General features: G+C 50.5%; 1 protein-coding gene across 2 annotated transcripts; it reads right to left on the bottom strand.

Annotated features, from left to right (window-relative positions):
- Positions 1-1,641: 1,641 nt before the first annotated feature.
- Positions 1,642-20,752, bottom strand: ECSCR (endothelial cell surface expressed chemotaxis and apoptosis regulator). Of its 2 annotated transcripts, XM_038150616.1 has the most exons (12): positions 20,634-20,752; positions 19,728-19,874; positions 10,437-10,478; positions 9,874-9,924; positions 8,456-8,572; positions 7,921-7,974; positions 6,037-6,105; positions 5,415-5,513; positions 4,568-4,666; positions 3,976-4,012; positions 2,763-2,862; positions 1,642-2,271 (listed from the first exon to the last, which is right to left on the bottom strand). In XM_038150616.1, the coding sequence occupies exons 2-12, from the start codon at positions 19,777-19,779 to the stop codon at positions 2,263-2,265; spliced, it is 729 nt and encodes a 242-aa protein (XP_038006544.1). In that variant the 5' UTR covers positions 19,780-19,874; positions 20,634-20,752; the 3' UTR covers positions 1,642-2,262. The 2 variants fall into 2 exon arrangements, with proteins under 2 accessions (XP_038006544.1, XP_038006543.1); XM_038150615.1 differs by lacking the exon at positions 1,642-2,271 and having other exon boundaries at positions 2,721-2,862.
- Positions 20,753-20,952: the final 200 nt, after the last annotated feature.

Consider the following 20,952-nt stretch of genomic DNA (forward strand, 5'->3'; position numbering starts at 1 on the left):
GCACAGACCCCCCAGCAATCCCCCCTGTGCATCCCTGGCAGCGCTGTCTGAACGCTCCTGGAGCTCGGGCAGCCTCGGGCCGTGCCCATTCCCTGGGGAGCCTGGGCAGTGCCAGCACCCTCTGGGGGAAGAACCTTTCCCTGGTGTCCATTCCAAAGCTCCCCCTGCAGCCGTTCCCTCCTTCCCTGAGCTCTGCCCTCGGCTCCTCTGCTGCAGCTGAACCAGCCCAGTGCCCTCAGCCCTGCTCGGGTGGCCCCTGCAGAGCCTTCCCCAGCCCCGGCCCCTCCTTTGGGCACTCTGGAGCAGCTTCAGAAAGGCCTTGGGGACACTGGTGACAGCAGCTGAATGTGAGCCCAAGGTGGGCAAGAGGCCAAAGGCTGCTGGGCTGTGCCAGCCCTGGGGTGGCAGCAGGTCCCGGGCAGTGCCCATCCCCTGTGCTGGCACTGCTGGGGCACCCTGAGGGCTGTGTCCTGTTCTGGCCCCTCACTCCAAGGCATTTCCTGGTTGCCTCCATCGCTGCTAATGCCATTGGTGGTTTCCCCTCATCCCTCCTGCGAGGGTCCCCTTCCACCATTCCAGCCCCATCCCAGCCCCAGTGTCCAGCCTGGCCTTGGGCACTGCCAGGGATCCAGGGGCAGCCACAGCTGCTCTGGGCACCCTGTGCCAGGGCCTGCCCACCCTCATTTTAAGACCTTCAAGGGCCTGTGGGAAGAAGGAGGTCAAAGGAAGGAAAACTAAAGCAATGGTGAGATCCTATGGAATCTCGGAGGTCCGGGGAGATTTGTTAAAGCTTTACTTTCACTCAAAATCTACTTGTTCTGCTTGATGTGTGGAGTCCCAGGTCTCTGGGAGCTGGAGCTGTCTGGGTCCATCTAATTGGGAATTATCTGGGACTCTGTGTTAAGGAAATTCAGCTGTCTGGTGGAGTCTGGCTGAGTGACAACATTTTACTTTTCATGAATGTTACCAGAAAAAGCTTAATTTATTACGAAACAACTTAGCAAACTACCCGGTGGAGATGTCAGAAGTTAAAAGTGTGTTGGCTCTTACCAGGAACTTTGAAAATGTTGAATTTTTTATTGTTGAACATTTTCCTGCCAGCTGCAAAGCACAGCTGCCTCTTGCATTGCACAAGGGGATGCTGCTCTTCCTGGTCCCAGGAAGCTTTGGGGAAGCAGTGGTGATCACACAGAATTCACAGAATCACTGGGTTGGAAGAGACCTTCAGGATTATCCAGTCCAACCCAGCCCCAACACCTCAACTAAACCATGGCATCGAGTACCATTTTCAGTCTTTTTTTAATCATATCCAGGGATGGTGACTGCACCACCTCCCCGGGCAGCCATTCCAGAACTTTATCACTCTTTCTGTGAAAAACTTTTTCCTAATATCCAACTTGAATTTCCCCTGGAAGCTCTCCTGGCAAACTTGGGCTGCCACACTCCAGGAGCTGAAGGAGCTCAGGGTTTTGCTTGTGCCCATTAATTTTACACTGAGATAAACCCTGCTCTGTGTAGGGTCTTTGTTCCTTACACTTCAGCTGAGCATGTGGGGAGATAACGATCTGCCTTCCTGAAGCTCCGTTGTTACGAATAATAATAATAATAATAATAATAATAATAAAGTGTTTAAGATGGCAATTTGCATGTCAGCAGCACCTTTAATTCACTCCAAATGCTTTACAGACAGGGATTAACGAGGCCTCACAACAACCCTGTGAGGTAGGGGGATGTGACTATCCCACTGCTGTGGGGACAATGAGGGCACCAGGGATGAGGGGCTTGGAGCAGGCGTGCTGGGATTTGACCCAGAACTTGGGCATTTAAGTCCCATCAGGCCTTCAGCTTCGGATCAGGCTTTCCCAGCGCACAGGTCTGGCTCCACGTGGGGCTATGCTGATTAACGAGCCCGTGACTGCCTGGCACAGACTATAAAGGCCATTCATCTAAGGCAGAGGTTTATTAGTGGAGTGGATGGTGCCTTGGTGCTTCTTGCTGCTGGAATTATCAGAGTGTTTGAAGGCATATCAAAAATAGAGTTAGATATCAACCACCGAGTGTGGCAGGCTGTAACTGGAGAAAGCCCTTAGGCCCCAGGTGGGGAAGCTATGTAGGACACTACTGTAAATGTACTGATCAGAAAGGACATAATAATTTATATATAAAGTCCACCCTTGCTCTTTCCCCAAAGGAAAAATAAAAAGAACCTAGAAAGCCACTGCTGGTTGTCATGTGCCAGCTTCAAGCTCTGGGCTCTTGGCTTCATAGAACCTGCCAAAAGAACAAAACGTGGTCATCAGTAGCCTGGCTGGGCTGACAAAGGCAGCAGAGCAATGTGTTCTCCCACACTCAGTCCCAGCTTTAAAACAACTGAAAATGATAAGAATTCCTCATGTGGGATGGACCTGAGAGCCCTGATGGGGATTCAACCACCTGAGAGGCAGGAGTGGGTAAGCTGGGCTGGAGGGTGAGACCTCGATTTCTCACAGACCCCTCCATTTAATGGCAAACCCCTCCAGCTTTGCAGCTGGCCACAGGTGATGTCACCTGTGTACATGAGGTAAACTTGGCACCTCGAGTTCAGCCAGCCCAGGTAAACCTGAGATGGGCACTCAAACTTTTCACCAGGCTCACTGGAAGCAGTTTGGACCTTTAGAAGTTTGGTGGCAGCTGGGCAAAGAAATACCTCAAGGCATGCTCTTATCCAGCCAGAGAAAGGATCCCCAGCTGATTCCCTAAAAAGCAAGGCTGAAAAGGGAAACCTTTTCTGATGGGGGGTAGCTCATGCTGTTGTTGGTGTTGATGTTCTTCATGGAGATCAGAGTGATGCTGTTCCCCTTCTGGCTCGTGTCTGCCGAGCAGCTGCCATGGAAGGAGATAATTATTTACTCTGGGAAACAAGGGAGGGAACCACAGAATCACAGTCACTGAGGCTGGAAAAGACTCCAAGATCATCGAGTCCAACCTTTGAGTAATCACCACCTGGTCAAGCAGACCAGAGCACTGAGTGCCACGTCCAGGTGTTCTTGGACACCTCCAGGGACAAAATTTCTTTGCAGAGAGCTGGAGACAGGCAAGGCCGAGGCTGGTGCGGGGGACCAGGTTTGGTTTCCAGCACGCACTGCGCTGATGTCCTGATTCAGGCCCATCTATAGGGAGTTACAAGGCTTTGGAAGGTGGAATGCCCCTTTTTCCCTGCCTTGAGGGCTGGGATGTGCATTCCTTGCCAGTGGAGGCTGGATGACTTTGGGGTCAGGGAACCTTAGGCACTGTCCTGTTTTCTGGCATGTTCTGCTTCAGTGGCTTCAGATCTCTTGCATCATGATCATTTAGGGTATTTAGTGTCCACTGATGCTGATGCAAATTTGGCACCTAAATACTCACAGACTTTGCTCCCTGTGTCCCTGGTCCCTTTCCAAAGCAGGGTTTAGGAAACTATCAGATGGAAAAATAGCAGCAATATGTTTTGTTCCCTTCCAGCTCTTGTTTCCTGCTGTTTTCCCACATTCAGCCTTTCCTCTGGAATAGCAGTGATGGACCATGGGGTTCTGATGGACCATTCTCTGCTTGATGCTTCTCTTCCCAAGTCTCTGAACTGGGGCTCCTTTGTCCTGCTCTCACTGGGAAACAGTAATGGGCATCTTGGGAGATGTCTGAGACTGCTCTGACATCCAGAAACTCGAGTTTAGACCTCAAGGCTCTAGCTAGGCAAGGAAGACAATCTGCTTTGGGAAGGTGGTGAGTCTTCTGTCAGAGCAGCTTTGAGATGAGCCCCCTAAATATTGATCTATTTATGTGTCTATCAGAGCATGAGGTGTTATCAAAGCTGATTTTGCTTTTCTAACTCTCTCAAAGATGTCTTGACAAGCTTCCTTCCTCCCGAAATAACCAAAGCAGACTCTTTTCCTTGCTAAAATTAGCTCTGGGATAAAACAGGCACTCTCAATCAGATGTGGGTGTCAGGAGCAGCCTTACCTCTCTGATACCATGGAGCTTCCTGGTTTCTGTTTGTCTGGAGGGAGAAAAGCAGGTGGTGATGTACAGGTGAGAAGTCATAAAATAAATCCGCTCTATTCTGAATTACTTTGTGCAGGGATATAAATGAAATCTGAGTGAGATTGGAGACACTCTGGGGGATACTTGGGAGTTGATTAGAGAAAACCCTTCAGCTAAGGGGATGTACAGGCAGGACCTGCTGGCCCTGCTGGGCTTTAGGAAGGATTCTGCCCGGCTGCAGAGCAGCCTTGCCCTCTGCTGGGCACTGCTTCATGGAAAATGGGATTCCTAAGGAAAAGGAGTGTCAAACTCCACAATTTTTGCTGGAAGAGCTGCCCACCTCCGGAATGTGAGCTGCAGGAAATTGAGACCACATCCAGATGAGGCTGGGCTGGGCTCTAGTGAGGAGGTCACACTGCATTCCTGACTGCTCAATCCACGTTCCAGTCTGGTTTCCAAACCTCCCCACTACGGTGTAAGCTTTTCAAATGCATCTTTTAGGAATTGCCAGATCCCCATGGAAACTGGTGACTTGTTGGTTAGGGAAGCACAGATTCCCCCAGACAGATACCTTCCGAGTCCTTGGAGTGGTTGCACTTGAACCTCAGGCTGACCACGCTGACCAGGATGATGACCACCACTATCAGGATAATGACAAAGCTGATGACACCTGGGGATGGAGGAAAGAACTGTCTGAGCAGCAGAGAGACTCTGACATCAAAACTTGGCTAGGAAATCAATATTTTCATTAATGTGAGCATGGTTCGTAATAGGCAGAGAAGCAAACAGTTGTTAGAACAAATAGCTTTATCCTCCTGTGTTTTAACCTCAAAGGGCTGCTATGAATACTTAATCAATAAATAATTAATTGGAAAGGCAGTGCCAGGAAGGCAGAAGTCAGCTGATTACACTGGGGATTGATAAGAGTCTGTGTGTTCCTGCTACAGTCGGTAAATCTTATCCCAAAAAAACCAGATAAATAAGTAATGTAACAGGAAGAGACAAGCTAGACGTGTGGATGATGTTATCTGTCCCATAAACCATCTTTAGACACTTTAAATCAAGTGTGGATTTGATACTGACATTAGGCCTCAATAAATCAAACAATTCTTTGCACAGGAAATTTGTCCTGCTAAGAATCCCTTGGACTTAAAATCCTGGAATCATGGAATGGTTTGGGTTGGAAGGGACCTTAAAGCTCATCCCATCCCACCCCTGCCATGAGCAAGGACACCTCCCACTGTCCCAGGCTGCTCCAAGCCCCAGTGTCCAGCCTGGCCTTGGGCACTGCCAGGGATCCAGGGGCAGCCACAGCTGCTCTGGGCACCCTGTGCCAGGGCCTCATGGAGTTGGGTGTCCAAACCAGCATGGCCTGGTGAAAGAGAACCCCTCCTCCCCCAGGTGGCACAAGACCTTACCAAAAGCTGCCACCGTCAGCGGTGATTTCTCGTCTGTCGGGGTGGGCTCGGGCAATTGGCTGGAGGAGTTGGGTGTTGGGGTGATGGGTTTTGAGGTGCCTACAGAGGGGAGAAAGGTAGATTTACATAAAAGTCATTCTTCCATGGCTGGGAAGAGGATTCCTAGCAATGCTAGGGGCCCTAACTCTCACTTGCTCTTCACTGAAGAGACCAAGTTTGGATCCTGGCCAGGCCCATCAATATTAACAGCAAAGTGAGCGAGACCTGTGTGGAATCATTGCCTTGGTGGGGCCCCTTTTATGGACAAGCTGAGAGTTTCCTTCTGGGACCCCAGTGGGGAAAAGTCAAAGTCAGTGCCAGCACTGTGTTTGAGGAGGGAATTTGTCCAGCCTTCCTGCTTTTGCAACCTTTGGCCATAATGGCACCTTTTCCTGCTGTCCCCAGGCTCAAGAGGTTGCCCTGAAATGCTGTTTCTGCAGAGTTTTACAGGCTTTTCAAGGGCTGGATGGGATGTTCATCACCCCTCAGGAAATCCTTGGTGTCCATGCTGCCTTGAAGACAGCTGTGTGATGGCCTTGCTGCTGTCTGTGCAGATGAATATAAAATATGGAGCAGGAATCACCTCTGTGTGAGGAGGAAGCACTTTGAGTCGCTGATGTTGTGGCGCTCTCATTCCCCATGGAATCCTGACCTGCACAGAGACACACAGAATGTGAGTCTTGACCTCCAGTGACATTCAAGAACCAAAGGAATTGATGGAGAGGAAAATGGATTCACAGTAGTGGCAGTGATATTAATACTCCCACCCCCATATTAAAAAATTCCCACAAAACATATTCTGTCCTATTTTCCATGTCCAAATGGAAACCTGGGGAACCAAAATTCAAATGCCCTTTTGTGAACTCTTTAGGGTCGGCAGTCCCAGGTACAGGTTTGGGGCAGAAACAGCAAGTCAAGGCTGGAAGACTGAGCAGGGAAGGTTATACATGTGCTGTAGGTCATAAACATTGAGACTTTAAAATAAAGTCTGATTAGGGGGGAAAATATTGCAGAATGTGGGTGTGGGTTGAGTGTTTGCCTTGTCCCTGGACTTGAAGTGAGTGGATTTACTATGCTGGTTTATCTAGAAGTAATTGAACCTGTTTGAGTTGGGCTGACTTGTACACCATATGTAGTCTAGCTGTGGCAGCACAGAGGTTTGTCCAAGCAAGGACTCCAGCTCTCAGTGGGATAAACTGGCTTGTGTGAAGCTGCTTGGTTTGTGACAGTTGTTTCCAATGCCTGTGCAAGGAAACGTAAATCCAGCCCATGTGTTTTACTTGTACAGAGAAAAAACATCCTTTGCTGCCTCCAGGCTGTTGTTGAACAGCCAGAGTGTCTGCATCGACCTTAATGAGCAGCTACACGCCCTGTCAGGAGACCCAAAGTGACACTTCAGAGCTTCGCAAGATCATCTGTAGGTCAAGCAGGATCTGTTTCCCTGCTTTCCCATGCCCAGGCTCCCAGCAGCACTGCTGGCCAAGGGGATGTGGTGCCTGGAGAGGTGTGCACAGCTCCTGGCACTGCCTGGGGAGCAGCTGAACCCAGGTCCTGTCCCACAGCAAACATCTCTTACTTGAAATGGTATTTTGCCAAAAGCCAGAAGAAAAAAGGGAAAAGGCATGAAATAATAAATCTAGCCATTTCAGAAGCCACAAGGGGCAGAGCAGTCTGGAAAAGCAGGGTCTGCTGCTGTACAATTTTTTGCCCACTCATCAAATTCTTTCTTTAATTCTGAAATTGTTCTTCTAGCCACAGGCAGAAGCTGTGGTTTGCTGAGCCTGGCACAGATACCCCATCCCTGGGAAATGTTGGGTCTCACACAGTGGGAGACCTGGATTTTGGAAGCATCAGCATCTTTATTCAAAGATGTGTGGAGCTTCTCAGTGGTAAATCAGGGCTGGAATGGACAGCAATCTGCTCTGAGCAAAGGGCTCCTGGCAGGGCACAGCCGTGCTGGGTGGGCATCTGTGTGGGCACAGCTGACCACAGCTTCCTTGCCTTGCTTGTGTTGGAGATCTGAGAGGTACCTGGAGAGGCAGAGCAGTTTCTTGACCATTGCAGATTTTTGAGGCTGATTTTTAATGGAGACTCAGCTCAGCTGTCAGATTTCAGTCTTCCAGTCACTTGGATTCTGCCCTTATTCTGAGAAAACTCTTACTGAATTCTCTAATTTGTACTTACAGGTTGGGTTAAGCAAACTGTCAAAAGCAAAATTATATTGATTTTAAAAGTTTTTAAAAGGGCTCCCCTCTCCTAAACATAGTTCTATTGTTTGGTTGCTCAAGTTCATCCCAGCAGAGGATGTTAAGAGCATTTATCTTGTGTTTTATCACTGCTTATAAAGGCACCAGATGTGATTTTGGATAGCTCACCCCCCAAAAAAACCTCGTGCTTAGAGAACCTGTGCTATTGATTGCTATCAAATTATCTGATCTTATTGTTAGCCTCTAAAAGGACAAAGTACCTCGAGGTGCTGGAGAAGGAGCTGCTGTGCTTCTGTTTCCACTGGACTTATCATCTAGACAAAGAAAATGTGGGAAAGGACAATTAACTTGGGAGGCCACTACAAATTCCACTGTGGAGAGTTTGTGTGTGTCCATGGACTAAAAATCTTTATTTGCATGCTACCTTCCCTCCAGACAGACATCAGGATGCCCAGTTAGCATCCTGGTGTGGAGTCAGCTCAGAGTGTACCTGACGGGTGAGCTTGGGAGAGAGAGCCTGAGGAGACTGGAGCTGCTCCAATATGTGATAAAGCATGATCTGGATTTTCTCATATGGGCTTGGCCTGGCTGTGTTCATCTAGGGAGCTGGAATGAGCTGCTCTTTCAGCAAAAAAAAAAAACAAACCTCTGAGAAATTCAATATTTGCAGAATTGCTGAATAACCAGCACAGTGTGGACTAGGCCCAATATTCTGATGCCTGCAGTTTGGCTTGGATAAGAAGGGAGGCACAAACAGGTCCTGCCTGATCAAATATTTGAGTTTTCCATCCTTACCTCGCTCGGTGGTTGCTGTCAGGGTTGTTGTAGTGCTCAGGGAGGGCTTGGCTGTAGTAGTTTGACCCACAGAGGTGAGGCTCAGGTTGGTTGGTGGTGTTGATTTTACTGATGTCTCTGTAGGGAAATTGTGGTGTTACTTCAAAAGGTTCAGCTCAGAAACAGCTTGGAGAGGGCACAGCTATTGCAGAGTCCTCAAATTTCTTGAGAGTTAGGAATAATCTGCTAGGGAAAGCATGGAAACAGCCTTTATTCTGCTCAGAGTCAAGGAGCTCTTGTACTTTGGAATTTCCTTTTGCTCTTTTCACTGTGAGGAGATGCTGAGTTGGCAGAGCTCAGCAAACACGTGGAGAAAGTCAGGGTTTGCCACTGCTTCTTTCCCTGCTGTGAAAAGTGAAGGTGTTTTTGTCACCAGACACTTGACCTGCCTGGAGCTGCCTGGCACCACGTGATCATTTCCTTGTGCTCTGAAATGCCAACTTCCACCTTTCATTTCACTGAGAGTCCCCAAGGGCAAATAATTCAGCTCTTGAAGTGGTCTGGAGGCTCCATCCTCTGCCTCAGCCTGCTCCAAACTGCCCCTGATCCAGAGCAAGATGTGAGGGAGAAAGATTTCAATAATCCCTCTTCAAGGAACAGTGGATCACCAGCTGGGAATTGATAGGAAACTCCCTTGTCTAGACTGCTCTTGGCTTCACAATAAATTGAGAAAAAGGCGAAAGGGTTTCAAGGTTAGTGTGGTGGGTTTTTTTCCCCTTTATCCAAATGTTTCAGTGAAATATTAGAATTTAGGATTAAGTTTCTCTTTTTGTTTTTTTGCAAGGCTTGGAAGCAGAAGCAGAGATCTTTTTGAGATCTTTTTTATTCCTTGATATTTTTGGGATCTTCCTGGAAGGGTAGCTGTGCTTAGATTTTTTTTCCCTGAAACATAGCAGGAAGAGATCTGTCTCCAAAGATCCAAGTGGACACTAGGAGACATGGAGCTGGAGAGATAATTTCTTGTGTAATTGGTTTTCTGTACATGTCAAAAATCATAGGAAGGCTTGGAAGAGATCTTAAAGATCAGCCAGCTTGGACAGGGCTTGGAGCAACCTGGGATAGTGGAAGGTATCCCTGCCCATGGGGAATGGGATGAGCTTTAAGGTTTCTTCCAACCCAAACCATTCTGAGACTCCACTCTATGACCATCTCATTCTCCCTATTCGATTTAGTGATTTTTAACCCCCCCGGTTTTGCTCACACCTGTGCCTTGATCCCTGTGGGGTGAGTTGGCTGGGTCAGAAGCCCTGACACCTCAAATTTCCTTCCTCCTCACCACTGTCCCCTGCACAGCCCCAGTTACTGTGGGGTGGCCCAGCTGGACTGAGGTCAGACCAGTTCCCCACTGGTCCCCAAGCCAGGCTCCAGCTGAGCATTACCTGAGCTGTAGTTCTTGGCTTCAGGGCTGGGTGTAGTTGGTTGGGATGGACCTGGAACACAAGCAGAGGCACGGAGGTGACATTTCCAGGCTGGTGGGATCCCACAGGGAGGGTTGGAGGATGGGCCAGAAAGGGGCCATGGTAGCCAGCAAGAGCAGAAACGGTGAGGGGAGCAAGAGATGCTGAGGAGAGGGTTTGTCCCTGGTGTGGCTGTAGGGACTGGCTCCATGGATCCACTGCTGCTAGGGAAGAGGGAGCAAAGAGCAGGCAGGATCCCTCTGCTTTCCCCAGGCTTCCTGGAACACAGCCTCACTCCCTCCTGGACAAAGGGAGCCAAGCCAGGTCAGCCTCTGGGGCACAGTGCCCTCCGTGTACCCTGGAGGTCTGGGGGGGATTGGTGATGGATGGGGCAGGCAGAGGCAGGATCCTGGGAGAAGATCCCTCAACAGATGGGAGTTTGGAACCAGGGTCCCATTTGGGGCTTCTCGCCGAATTTGCATCCCCCCATTTCCACGTGATCCACATTTAAACAGACACATAAAGCATATCACAAGCAGAGGTACCTGTTCCAGTGGGGGTGGAGGAGTTTGTGGGAGCTGTGGAACCTGAAAGGAAAGAGCAGAGGGTGAGTGGTGCTGATCTGTGGTGGTCACTAACGCACTGCTGGTCTTGTTCCTTGTGCGGTTTGGGTTTTCCTCATCTTCTGTCGGAATGACTTGGAAATATGGGATTGCCCCAAAAGCATTAGCAGAGAAGTAGTAGCAAAGAAGTTTTACTGAGTGTAAAACTATCAGGCTCTGAGTAAATTAGTACTGGAGTTTATCCAGCCAGGATAAATGTCGTCCTCCCCTTTGGGGGGCCACAGAAATCCATGGGGTCATTCCCTCCCTGTGAGCTGTTTGCCTCAGCCCAGCCCAGGCCAGGCACAGCAGGGTGTGTGACCTGGAGCTGTTCAGAGGTAAGACACACATCTAAACACTTTGCTCCTTTGAGACCTTAAGGAATGGATGGATGAGGTTTGTAAAGGCTTCCAGGAGCTGATGGGACTGTTCTCTTTCCTATCCTGTGTGTCCTGGGAAACTGAAGCCTGGGGCTGTGAGTCTGGGGGAAGCTGCAGCCCTCAGGAGCTGCCTTCCCTGTAGGGCTGGGTAGTCCTGCAGGTCCATACAAGGTTGTAGGTGGTCACTGGGTCCCCAGTTCCTCAGCCGAAAGGGGGCTTTGTTTGGTTTATTTCTTTGCTTTTCTTTTGGATTCATGACAAAGCCTCAATCCCTCATTTCCTACTCTCAGCATCCATGATGTTTTCCTGTAAGCCCCAGCTCCCAGGGTCCTGTGCTCATGGAGTCACAGGGCAGAGTAGTTTAGTTTGGAAGGGAACTTTCAAGGTCATCTAGTCCAACCCCAAGAGTTAGATGAGATGGCAATTAAAAATGCTGCCCTTGAAATTGGGAGAAAGAAATGTCCCCCACTCTAAGACAAGACCTGAAAAATGTAAATACACTTTAAATGCTCAAATCCAACCCAGCTGGTTTAACTTTGGGAAGGTGACTTTGAGTCTGTCATTGCTGGAATGCACACCCTAATTGGGGTTTTCTAATTGTTATTGCTGGTGACCCCGCTGCTCTCTGTGGTTAAGTTTAATGACAGAAATGACACTACAGGTACAGAAAGCAGCTGAATCTGACTGCCCTGGTGATCCATCTCACCAGAGTCCCACGGGAGAAAAGGGATTTGGGGAGAAAGGGACAGCAGGGAAGGTTGAATCCTTCCAGCTGTCCCCACTGTCTCTTTGTGATGCCTAAGGGCTCTGTGGTGGGAGCAGTGCCTTTGCAGGGGGTGCAGGGGGGTCCAGCCATGGCAGCACCAGCCAGGGCACAGCAGTTCCCATTTCAGCCAAAACCTGCTCTCCTAGAAGGAAATTCTCCCTGGGAGGGTGGGCAGGCCCTGGCACAGGGTGCCCAGTGAAGCTGTGGCTGCCCCTGGATCCCTGTGATCCCTGGATCCCTGGGAGTGTCCCAGGTGAAGTTGGATGGGGATTGGAGCACTCGGGGCTAGCGGAAGGTGTCCCTGGCATGGCAGGGATGAGATGAGCTTTAGGGTCCTTTCCAGCCCAAGCCACTGAAGGGGTGGTGGAGATGAACTCTGGGGGAGGTCCATGAGCTGCTGGTGCCTGGGGAGGCTGAGGGCCCGGGCAGGGAGGGGTGTCTGGAAGGAGACCCCGAGCACTGAACGTGGTTCTGGCTCAGAGCTCACGCTCGGCACCCTCTGGGTGTAGCGAGTTCCTGATTGATCTAATTTTCCTCATGGAATTGCTCTGGAGCTGTAATTGTTTTTGTGTCTGAGGCTTTATGACAATGATCCCAGCCAGACAGGAAGTGTGTAAACCATGGTGAACACATAATAAAATGTGGTTTATACCCATACAAGGCTTGGCTGTGAAAATAAGACTGGACTTTTCAGACCTTTTCCATGTTTTTATCTTCTAATTTACTGGGCATCAGGCTGGGGAAACGGTCCTCTTCAATCCAAGGAGGAGACAGGATCAGGTCTTCAATCACACAGAGAGGAAGGTTGATTTTCTAACTCCATTTGGAGCAGGATCAGGAACTAAGGACCTTTATGTGCAGCAAGGAAAAGAGAGGCTGGGAAATAGGAACCTGCCTTAGCATAGGGCTAGTGAGGTGCTAGGAGTGATTGTGTTGGAGAATTTATGGGATATCCTTCCCTGGGGGTTCTGAAGAGCAACTTGAAGGAGCATCAGGGTGATGCCTCAGGTTTGGCTTTTCTATGTTTCAGATTCTGTGCTGCTTTAGTGTGCAGTTCTGGGCTTCACATGAGGGGATGGTGAGCTCTCTGCACAGAGCAGGGAGACAAAACAATTCCTGCTCCAGCTGGGCACCAAGGACAAATGATCCAAATCTCAGCCCAAGAGCACAAACAGTGTGGGCTGAAGAGAGAAAAAGAAGGATGGGAGTGCCTGGGCTGGAGCTGGAATCAGACAATTAGCTCCAATATGCAAATGGAGCAGAACTTATAAAAGTGAGAGACCCTGTGACCAGTTGTCCATTTTGTGCCCATTTTGGTTCATTTTGGTGCAGCCCTGGCTGGGCTCCTTTGCTGCCCAAGGTGGATCCATTGAGGCCTCCTAATAAATCCCTGCTTTATTCTTTAGCTCTGTCCAGCCTCTGTTCCAGGTCAGCCTTCACAAGGCATCAGGGCAGTAAGAGACAGGGTTATGGGCAGCTGTACCATCACCTACTAAATCAATTAATATAATGGGGAAAACATGGTTTAGGCACATGTTTGCCCTTCCTCAAGAGGTAGAGATGCTTCTTTTGAGGAAGGAGGACGATTCTGGACATTGGTTTGCAAACGCCTTAAGATACTCTCTCCATTCAGCACGAAAAATAAAGTGCTGAGATTGTCCTGGGGTCAATATCCTCCAGTAGCTGCCAGACTCAAGCAGCTCCTCTTTCTCCAAAATTCCCTTGCAGGACCCATTGTCACGTTTTCCTGAGGGGAGAAGTACCTGTGGCACACTTATGGAAATGCTCCCCGGTATTTTTTCATGGACATGGTGGAAGCACCCAGAATCACTGGAGAGAGAGCTGCTGTCTGCACTCAGCCTTTGCCAAAGGAAAAGGGGAAATGAACGTGCTCAGCTGGACATTTATTCCACCATTTTTGGTTCAGATAATGAGAAACCTGAGAGCTTGAACAGAGCCTCTGGGGATGGGAGGAAGCTGAGGGCGAGGAAGGTGACATCGCCCTGCTCTGCCATCCCTGATGGGACCATCCATGGGCCAGCTCCAGCCTCCCTTGGACAGGAGGAAATTATTGTACCCAACACTCTCTTCACTGCAGCTCACCCTGTCACTGAGGGTCACACTGGAGACCTTCTGAAGTTCTCTGTTTGCAAACCTAAACCTTGTGGTAATTGTAAAAAAGATGAAAAAGCATTTTTTCCCCACTGCTCAGTTCCCAGAGTTCCTGTGGCTGGGCTGATGCCTGCCCTGCTCTGGAGAGCCTGAGGGCTGGAGATCCCTTCTGGCATTCTGCTCCGGAATAAACGGCCCGACCTTCTCTAAACACATCCACACTTCTTTTCAAAGTGCAGCAGGCCTGGCTCCGGCTTCTGGCCGCTGCTGCTTGTTGTGCCTTCCCTGCCAACTCAAATAAGCAAAAGCCCTGTTCTATTGGGTGTTTTCTTTTGGGGAGGGTGCTCAGCATCCCCAGTCCCACAGGAGCAGGATGGATCTGTGCAAGGCAGGATGAGACCAAGCTCCCATTGTGTGGCTGTGCAGCAGGATGGGGTGAACAAAACGTGCCACGTGTCACAGCTCCCTGCAGATATCCCAGGGGATTCTGGAGTTGGAAACCATTCCCTCCCAGGGCTGCTGCCAGCACGGAGAGCCCTGGCTGTAGAAACAGCTCCCAGCAATAATCAGGACACGGCTGGCGCAGCTGCAATTGCAATAAACATCAAAGCCCCTCCACAAGGGCAAGCACTGCCGAGGAGTTTGTTGCGTGTTTGGGTGCAAAGGATTTACAGCTGGATTGTGCAGCCCTGGGTGGAGACTGGGAGCTGGCTGAGGGATTTACGATGGGAAATATGGCTTTGTGCTCGTGCTGTCATGGGAAAGTCCCAGTTAGCCACTGGAGCAGCGGGGCTGCAAAGGAGCACGTCGGGGCTGCAGCTGCACTTCGCTCTCGGCACTTGCTGCTTTCCTGTTAATTTTTCCAAAGGGTAAACGGGAGAATTTTGGATTTCTGTTTTTGGCAGTTTTTTTTTTCTGTGGGGCTAGGTGTGTCTAGACTGACCTAGAGCCTTCTCTCATGGCATCTGAGATATTCCCAAAGCCAGCAGCTCACCCCACTCACTCCTCAGCACAAAGAGGTGATGTCAACCAAAAGACAGGTGAATTTTAGGTATTTCTGCTTTGGTATTGTTTTTTGGGAATTGTAGACATTTAAAGCATAGTTTTCGCAGCTGCTGACCAAAGAGAGGGACTACTTTAAACCCCCAAACTTTGCCAGGGCTTCCTATAGAGACCTGAGCCAGCTGTTGGAAAGGTTTCAGCAGGGCTTAGATCAGGCTCAAGGGCTCAAGACAGGCTTGTGATGTCCAGCCTGTGTTCATGGAGGGCTGGAGTCACTGGGAAGGACCTCTGGCAGTAGTGTGGAGTCACAGAGACTGCTCCTGCCCACTCAGAACTGCTGATGGGTAGGGAGCATCTATTCCCAGTGACAAGGAACCCTGGACTTATCCCTTCCCTGGCAGTTTTGGGGGATCTCCCACCTGCAGAGCCCACAGGACAGGGCTGCACTGCTGTGTCACCCTGTGCTTGAAAACGCTTTCAGGAAAGAGATCCAGCAAGCTAAAAATAGGCTTTGCAAGTCAGATATTGGCATTTCTGTCAGATGACCCAAGACAAAAAAACCCCAACCACTTAACACAGGTGCAGCTGTCTCCTGGGTGAAACGCAGCAGCAGTGAGCAACGCCCAGTTCTTAGGACTTCCACATGGAAAATAATCCTCTTTTAGGAAACCTGGAAAGCAGAGAGTCCTGCCAAAGCCTAGGTCCTGTTTTATTAAGTGCCTAAATAAGGTGTCTCTGCCTTGAGGGTCTCACAGCAGAACAGGTTGGGTGGGAATTGTGGAGGAGAGGGAAGAAAAGTGTTGTTCTGCAGGGTGGATAACTGACAGCCCAAATCAGGGCCAGATCCACAGAAGTGTTCAAGTGCCTAATTCCCCAATGGCATCAGGGGGGGTTGGCAACTGGCTGCCAAGTTGTTCTGAATTGTAATGACTCAGTCAAAGTGTTATGGAAAGTTTAGAGAGCCGGGAATTAATCCCGGATCTCATCAGCAATTAAAATTAATCGTTGCCTTCCTCTGCCCATCCTCAAGGGCTGGGCCTGGGCATCCTCTCCAAGCACCGCATTCCCTGCTCCTCTCTGGTGAGCCAGTCTGGAAGCAAATCTTAGTGGGAGGCAATTAAAACCCACTTAGATGTAGAAACAACCTGGGAGACAAACAATGTGGGGAAGCTGAGAGCACGGAGTGGCTCTGCTGCACCCCTGTGCTGCCCAGGGCTGGTTTTTCCATGTTTTTCCAGGGGTTGTTCCTGGAAGGAAAAACAGCCTGGCTTTTCTCCTGGCTGCACCACCCCTGCTCCACCAGGCTGCTGCTCCATCACCCTCCCAGCTGCTCACTGGTTCCAGTTTCCTCGTGCCCTGCCTACTTCAGAGCTCCGGGTTTGCTCCTGGTGATGTGGGTCCTGTCTTTCTCCTGGCCCTGCTGATCCTTAGGTTTGGAGCTGGGTCTGGGATTTTGGAGGGGAAATCACTCCATGCCCAGTGCAATTGAAAAATGGGGGCACCACCAACTCAGGCTTGATGGCACCCAGAGCCCAGCCTGTGCTTTTTGCCTACCTACAGTTTTTTTATCAATATTTTTTTATTAGCAGAGCTCAAAGCACTTGACAGAGGAGACTTCCCAAGTTTCTTCCCAAACTGATTATTCTTTCCAGAGATTCTGAGATTCCCCAGGTTTATTTGAGTGCTGCTCTGTGGTGTTTATGAACCACTAAGCAGGAATGTGATCTGCTGGGACTGGTTCAGGAGACAAGGTGTGGAAGGGGCTGGTGGCTAAGGGATTTTGTGGGAAATGGAATTGTAGAGGATTTTCAAAGCTTGATAGAAGGTTTACATAGTATGCATCTGTGTGTAAACTTTGAGATAAGAAATGCTAACTTAGAAATGCTATGGAATAGGACAGACATTGTTGAGAGAGAAAAATAATTCATAATTCCTGTTCTTTCCACCTGCTTTTCATGAGTGTCCTGGCTTGAGTGCCAGGGGAGCACTTGAAGAATAACCCTGCCTGGAAGAGGTTCCAGTCTCACAGAAGCAACAACTGCAGGCCAAGTAAAGAGTCTTGGCCTGACAATTCACCTGAGTCCAGATTTTCAGTGAATGACCCGGGTTTTACTCCCACGTTTCCTAACTCTTCATGTATCCCCCACATCTCAGATCCCCACAGTGTGGGCAGCAGGGCAGGGGGGGATCCTGCCCCTCTGCCCTGCTCGGGTGAGACCCCACCTGCAGAGCTGCCCTCCTTCAGCTTAAGGACATTCCCTGTGTCCTGTCCCTCCATCCCATGTCCCCAGTCCCTCTGCAGCTCTCCTGGAGCCCCGCTAGGCCCTGGAAGGGGCTCTGAGCTCTCCCTGGAGCTTCTCCTTCTCCAGGTGAACGCCCCCAGCTCTCCCAGCCTGGCTCCATGGCAGAGCTGTTCCATCCCTCTGACCATCCTGGTGCCTGTTCTGGACTCAGATGGGAGCTTCTTCCCTGTTGAGGTGCTTGGGTCCTGCTGGGTTGGCTCCTCTGGGAGCTGGGGCCAGGAGAGCTCCCAGCTGGGACTTGGCTGGTGCTGCAGAAGCCCCAGCTCCCTTCTCCAGCCTGGCTTCCCAACAGGAACGTTCCTGCCTTTGGGACACCAGCACCACCTCCTGCAAGGACACCTGTTGTTGACTCACCTATTATAAATGGGACAGAATTCCTGGAAGCTGCTGCAGTCAGAGCTGCAGAGTCACCGGGGGGTTTCTTGTTACCGAAGGGAGCAGTTTGTTTTGTGAGCAAACATTTCTCCAAACCACCTCCTGCTTTCTCTTCCTTGTTCACCACCTCAGGGCTGGGCTGGCCTCGCCCTTGGCTGAGAAATCTGCTTTAGGATGCTCTGGTTTGAGGATGCAAGTCTGGAATCTGGGTGCCTGCACTATAGCTGCACCTCATCTTTTTGATTATATCAAAAATATATCTCAAAACACATGTCTGCTTTTGAAATACCACATTTCTCGTGGCATTATCCATCCGCGGGCTGTGGCACAGATAAGGAGAGCAGTGGATGGAACAACAACAGTGGGAAATCCTGCTGGGTTTTCATCAGCTTTGAGGAGGAATTTTTGCAGTGGAAATCTTTTGTCTGGAAAATGCCTGCCCATTGTAATGGAAAGGGTCTATAGGAAGAGGTTTGTTTGGACAAATTTTCTGCTAAGTGTTTCTAGGGGGAGGAAAACCAAATTGGACATGTGCCAGACCTTCCCAATTCAGCAATTTCAAAATAACAGTTTGAACTTCCCTTATTTGAACCTCCCTTCAGAAATAACCATGAGAATGGAGAAATTTCATTTAGGAAACGTTAAATTAATAAAATACTGAATTTGCACCAAGCAAAAGCGAGAAAGGCCTGTGTGGGAGCAGGCAGGTGTTGGTGTCCAGCCTAAGCTGATTCTGTGTCTCCTCAGGGTTACATCCGTCTCCCCCTGGGCAGGGAGCCTTGTTCCAGAGCCCCTAATTCCCTTTTCCAGCTGCTGATGTGCCGGGAAACCAGCGGCACCACGGAGCCCGGCTGCCCCTCTCCTAAGCTGCTGCTTTGCCTTGTGCAGAAGCTTCCCCCAGGGGCTGCACCACCTTTGGGACTTGCTGTAAAATTAAAAATGAAATTAAAAAGCCATTCTGGGGCTGTTGGATCCGTGCAGAAGAGGGAGGCAGGACATTCCAGGGAAGGCTGGTTTGGTGGGAGAGGTGTGACGGTGCTGTGAGCATGCAGGGGGATGGTCCCTGCCCCTGATTTTAGACCGGTGGCTTTGAGAGGACAGAGTGATGCTCTGAGACTGAAGGGTGGGGGGTGGCATCCCTTCCACCTGTGCTGCAGCGCTAGGTGTTCCTGGGAGCTGGAATTCTGGAATTCTGGGATTCTGGGCAGTGCCTCTGGGATTCCCACTCTAAGAAACTTAGCGTGGTGCAGCCCAGGGAAGGGGCCTGGCCCTCTCTGTGCCATTGCTGTCCCATGAAAGCCCTTCCAAGCAGTTTTAAAAGGAAAAGCAGCATTCTGGGTGGGCATTAAGGAATGTCACAGGGTGGCCAAGGTGCTCAAAGCCCCTTGGTGTGAACCTTGCTCTGATCCCAGGCACAAATCCCCCCTCTGCTGAAGGCAGCAGCGTTGGCCTCTAATGAAGAGAGAAAATTTCCAATCCATGTGCTCTTATTTCTTGGATTTATAAGCTACAAACCGAATTGCTTTCTATATTCTGCAGAATGAGATGATCTTTCCTTTCCAACACAAACCATTCTATGATTCTCTGCCTTTTAAAAATCCCATTATTACCAGCACAGTGGCTGTAACCCGAGGCAGCTTCTATGGTTTAATGATAAAACCTCGGAGTTGGAGACACATTATTTTATATTCCTTTGAATGTATTCCAGCTCCCAGCTACTACAGCTGTCAGCAAGGCAAGAGGGGCCTGACAATGCAGGGAAAAGCAACCTGTCATCCTTTGGAGCAGGAAACCAGCTCCTTCATCCCACACCTCGACTCAGATGGGAAAGAGAAGTTAAAGAATAATTACCCCAAAGCAGCAGAATTATTACAGCAAGGACAAGATGTGCTCTGCATGAGCCTTGCACACGGGCTTTGTACTGATACTAATGAGAGCAAAAAGTGCAAATAAAAAGTATTTTTGAGGAAAACAATGTCCTGTACGTTGAAATATTCCACCTTGACTCTTACTTGACAAAAGTCACTTACTCCAAACGCCTCAGCAGAGGCACTCCTTTCATTAACCTGCAAACAAATCTTTGTATTCCAGCGGTGCCAAACAAACCCCGTAAACCTGACAAAGCCACGTTTTCCCCGGCAGCCCGGCTGCTGCCACCCCCGAGCTGCAAGGCTGAGCTTTCCAGTGGCAGCTCCCAGCCTCTGCCCGGTTGCCTTTGGAGCCCCCCGTGGAGCCGGGCCCCCCAAATCCCCCCGTCCGGCAGCGCCTGGCGCTCCCCGGGGTGGGAGCAGCTCACCTGGGAGCAGCAGGAGGAGCCAGAGCAGAGGATGGAGGGACGGGAGCGGCATCTCCGCGCTGCTCTGCGGCTCGCGGAGCCTCTGGCCATCCCGGGAGGGACCGCGAGCAGCGATTCGCCTGCCTGGGCTGACTCTCGCACAGCTTCCTGTTAAAGAATAGGAGGAAACGGGCTCAATCCACAGGGGAACTGTGTTTTTCAGCCCATTATGGCCGGGGAGGATGTGAGACATCGCTCACCGGCGGCAGAGGAAACCTCGCCGGGCTTTGCCGGGGCTCGGCTCCCGCTCGGAGGGATGCCCTGCTCTGGGCCCCAGCGGCTTCCTTACGGTGCCGGGTTTTTTTGGGAGATGTTTTGCGTGTGGTGCGATGTGCCCCAGGTCCCATCCCCCCACATCGGCCTCACTGGGTAAGAGCTGCTGGAGGAGCCTCCCCGCCACCTGAGAGGGGGTTTCTTACACATCCGTGAGGAATTTAGGGATAACTGCTCCTTGTGGGGCCAGGGTGGCTCAGCAGCTGGGCCTGCCCTGTACCCTGTGCCTCCCTGGGCAGTTCCAGCGAGTCTGGGTGCTGGGATGTGCCAGCTTTGGGACATGCCAGCTTTGGGATGGTGGCTTTGGGATGCTCCTCTTCAGGCAGCACCCTGCAGGACACACAGCACATGCTGGGCTTGGACCTATCCATCCCCAGTTCCTGGAGAAGGGCAGGAACTGGAAAATGGGGCTGGTTCTGCCCCCATCCAGCCCCCCTGGAGGGGCTGAGGCATTTGGTTTTTTGGCCCTGACCTTGTGTTGTGCTGCTCCGTGCAGGTCCTGCCTGTCACAGTGAGAACCCCAGAGGTTCTGGTTTATCCTGTGCTGGATGTCAGAGAGGGTTTGCAGGAGGAGAAGCATTTTAGTGTCCTCACCTAGGAAAGGCTCCTGTGTCCTTCTCAGGGGGTCTGTGTGGGTGTTCAGGATGCAAAGCCAGAGGATTCTGTTTGCTGGTCTGCGGGGCTGGTCCAGCCCCCTCAAGCCACGGAGCCTCAGCCAAAGGCCAAGGAGATTCTCCTTCACTGCATGGAGAGCATCAAGGGTGTCCTATGCTGCCAGCAGGATCCTCATTCCCACAGCTGGCAGACAGCAGCAGCACTGGAGGGAATCATTCCCCTTGCATGGCGCAGCTCCTCACATTCTGTTGGTCTCTTCCAACCCCTCCAACCCCCCAGGAAAACCAGCAGGCCCAAG

Source organism: Motacilla alba, chromosome 13 (assembly GCF_015832195.1).
Source record: "Motacilla alba alba isolate MOTALB_02 chromosome 13, Motacilla_alba_V1.0_pri, whole genome shotgun sequence".
In the NCBI taxonomy this organism is placed as follows: domain Eukaryota; kingdom Metazoa; phylum Chordata; class Aves; order Passeriformes; family Motacillidae; genus Motacilla; species Motacilla alba.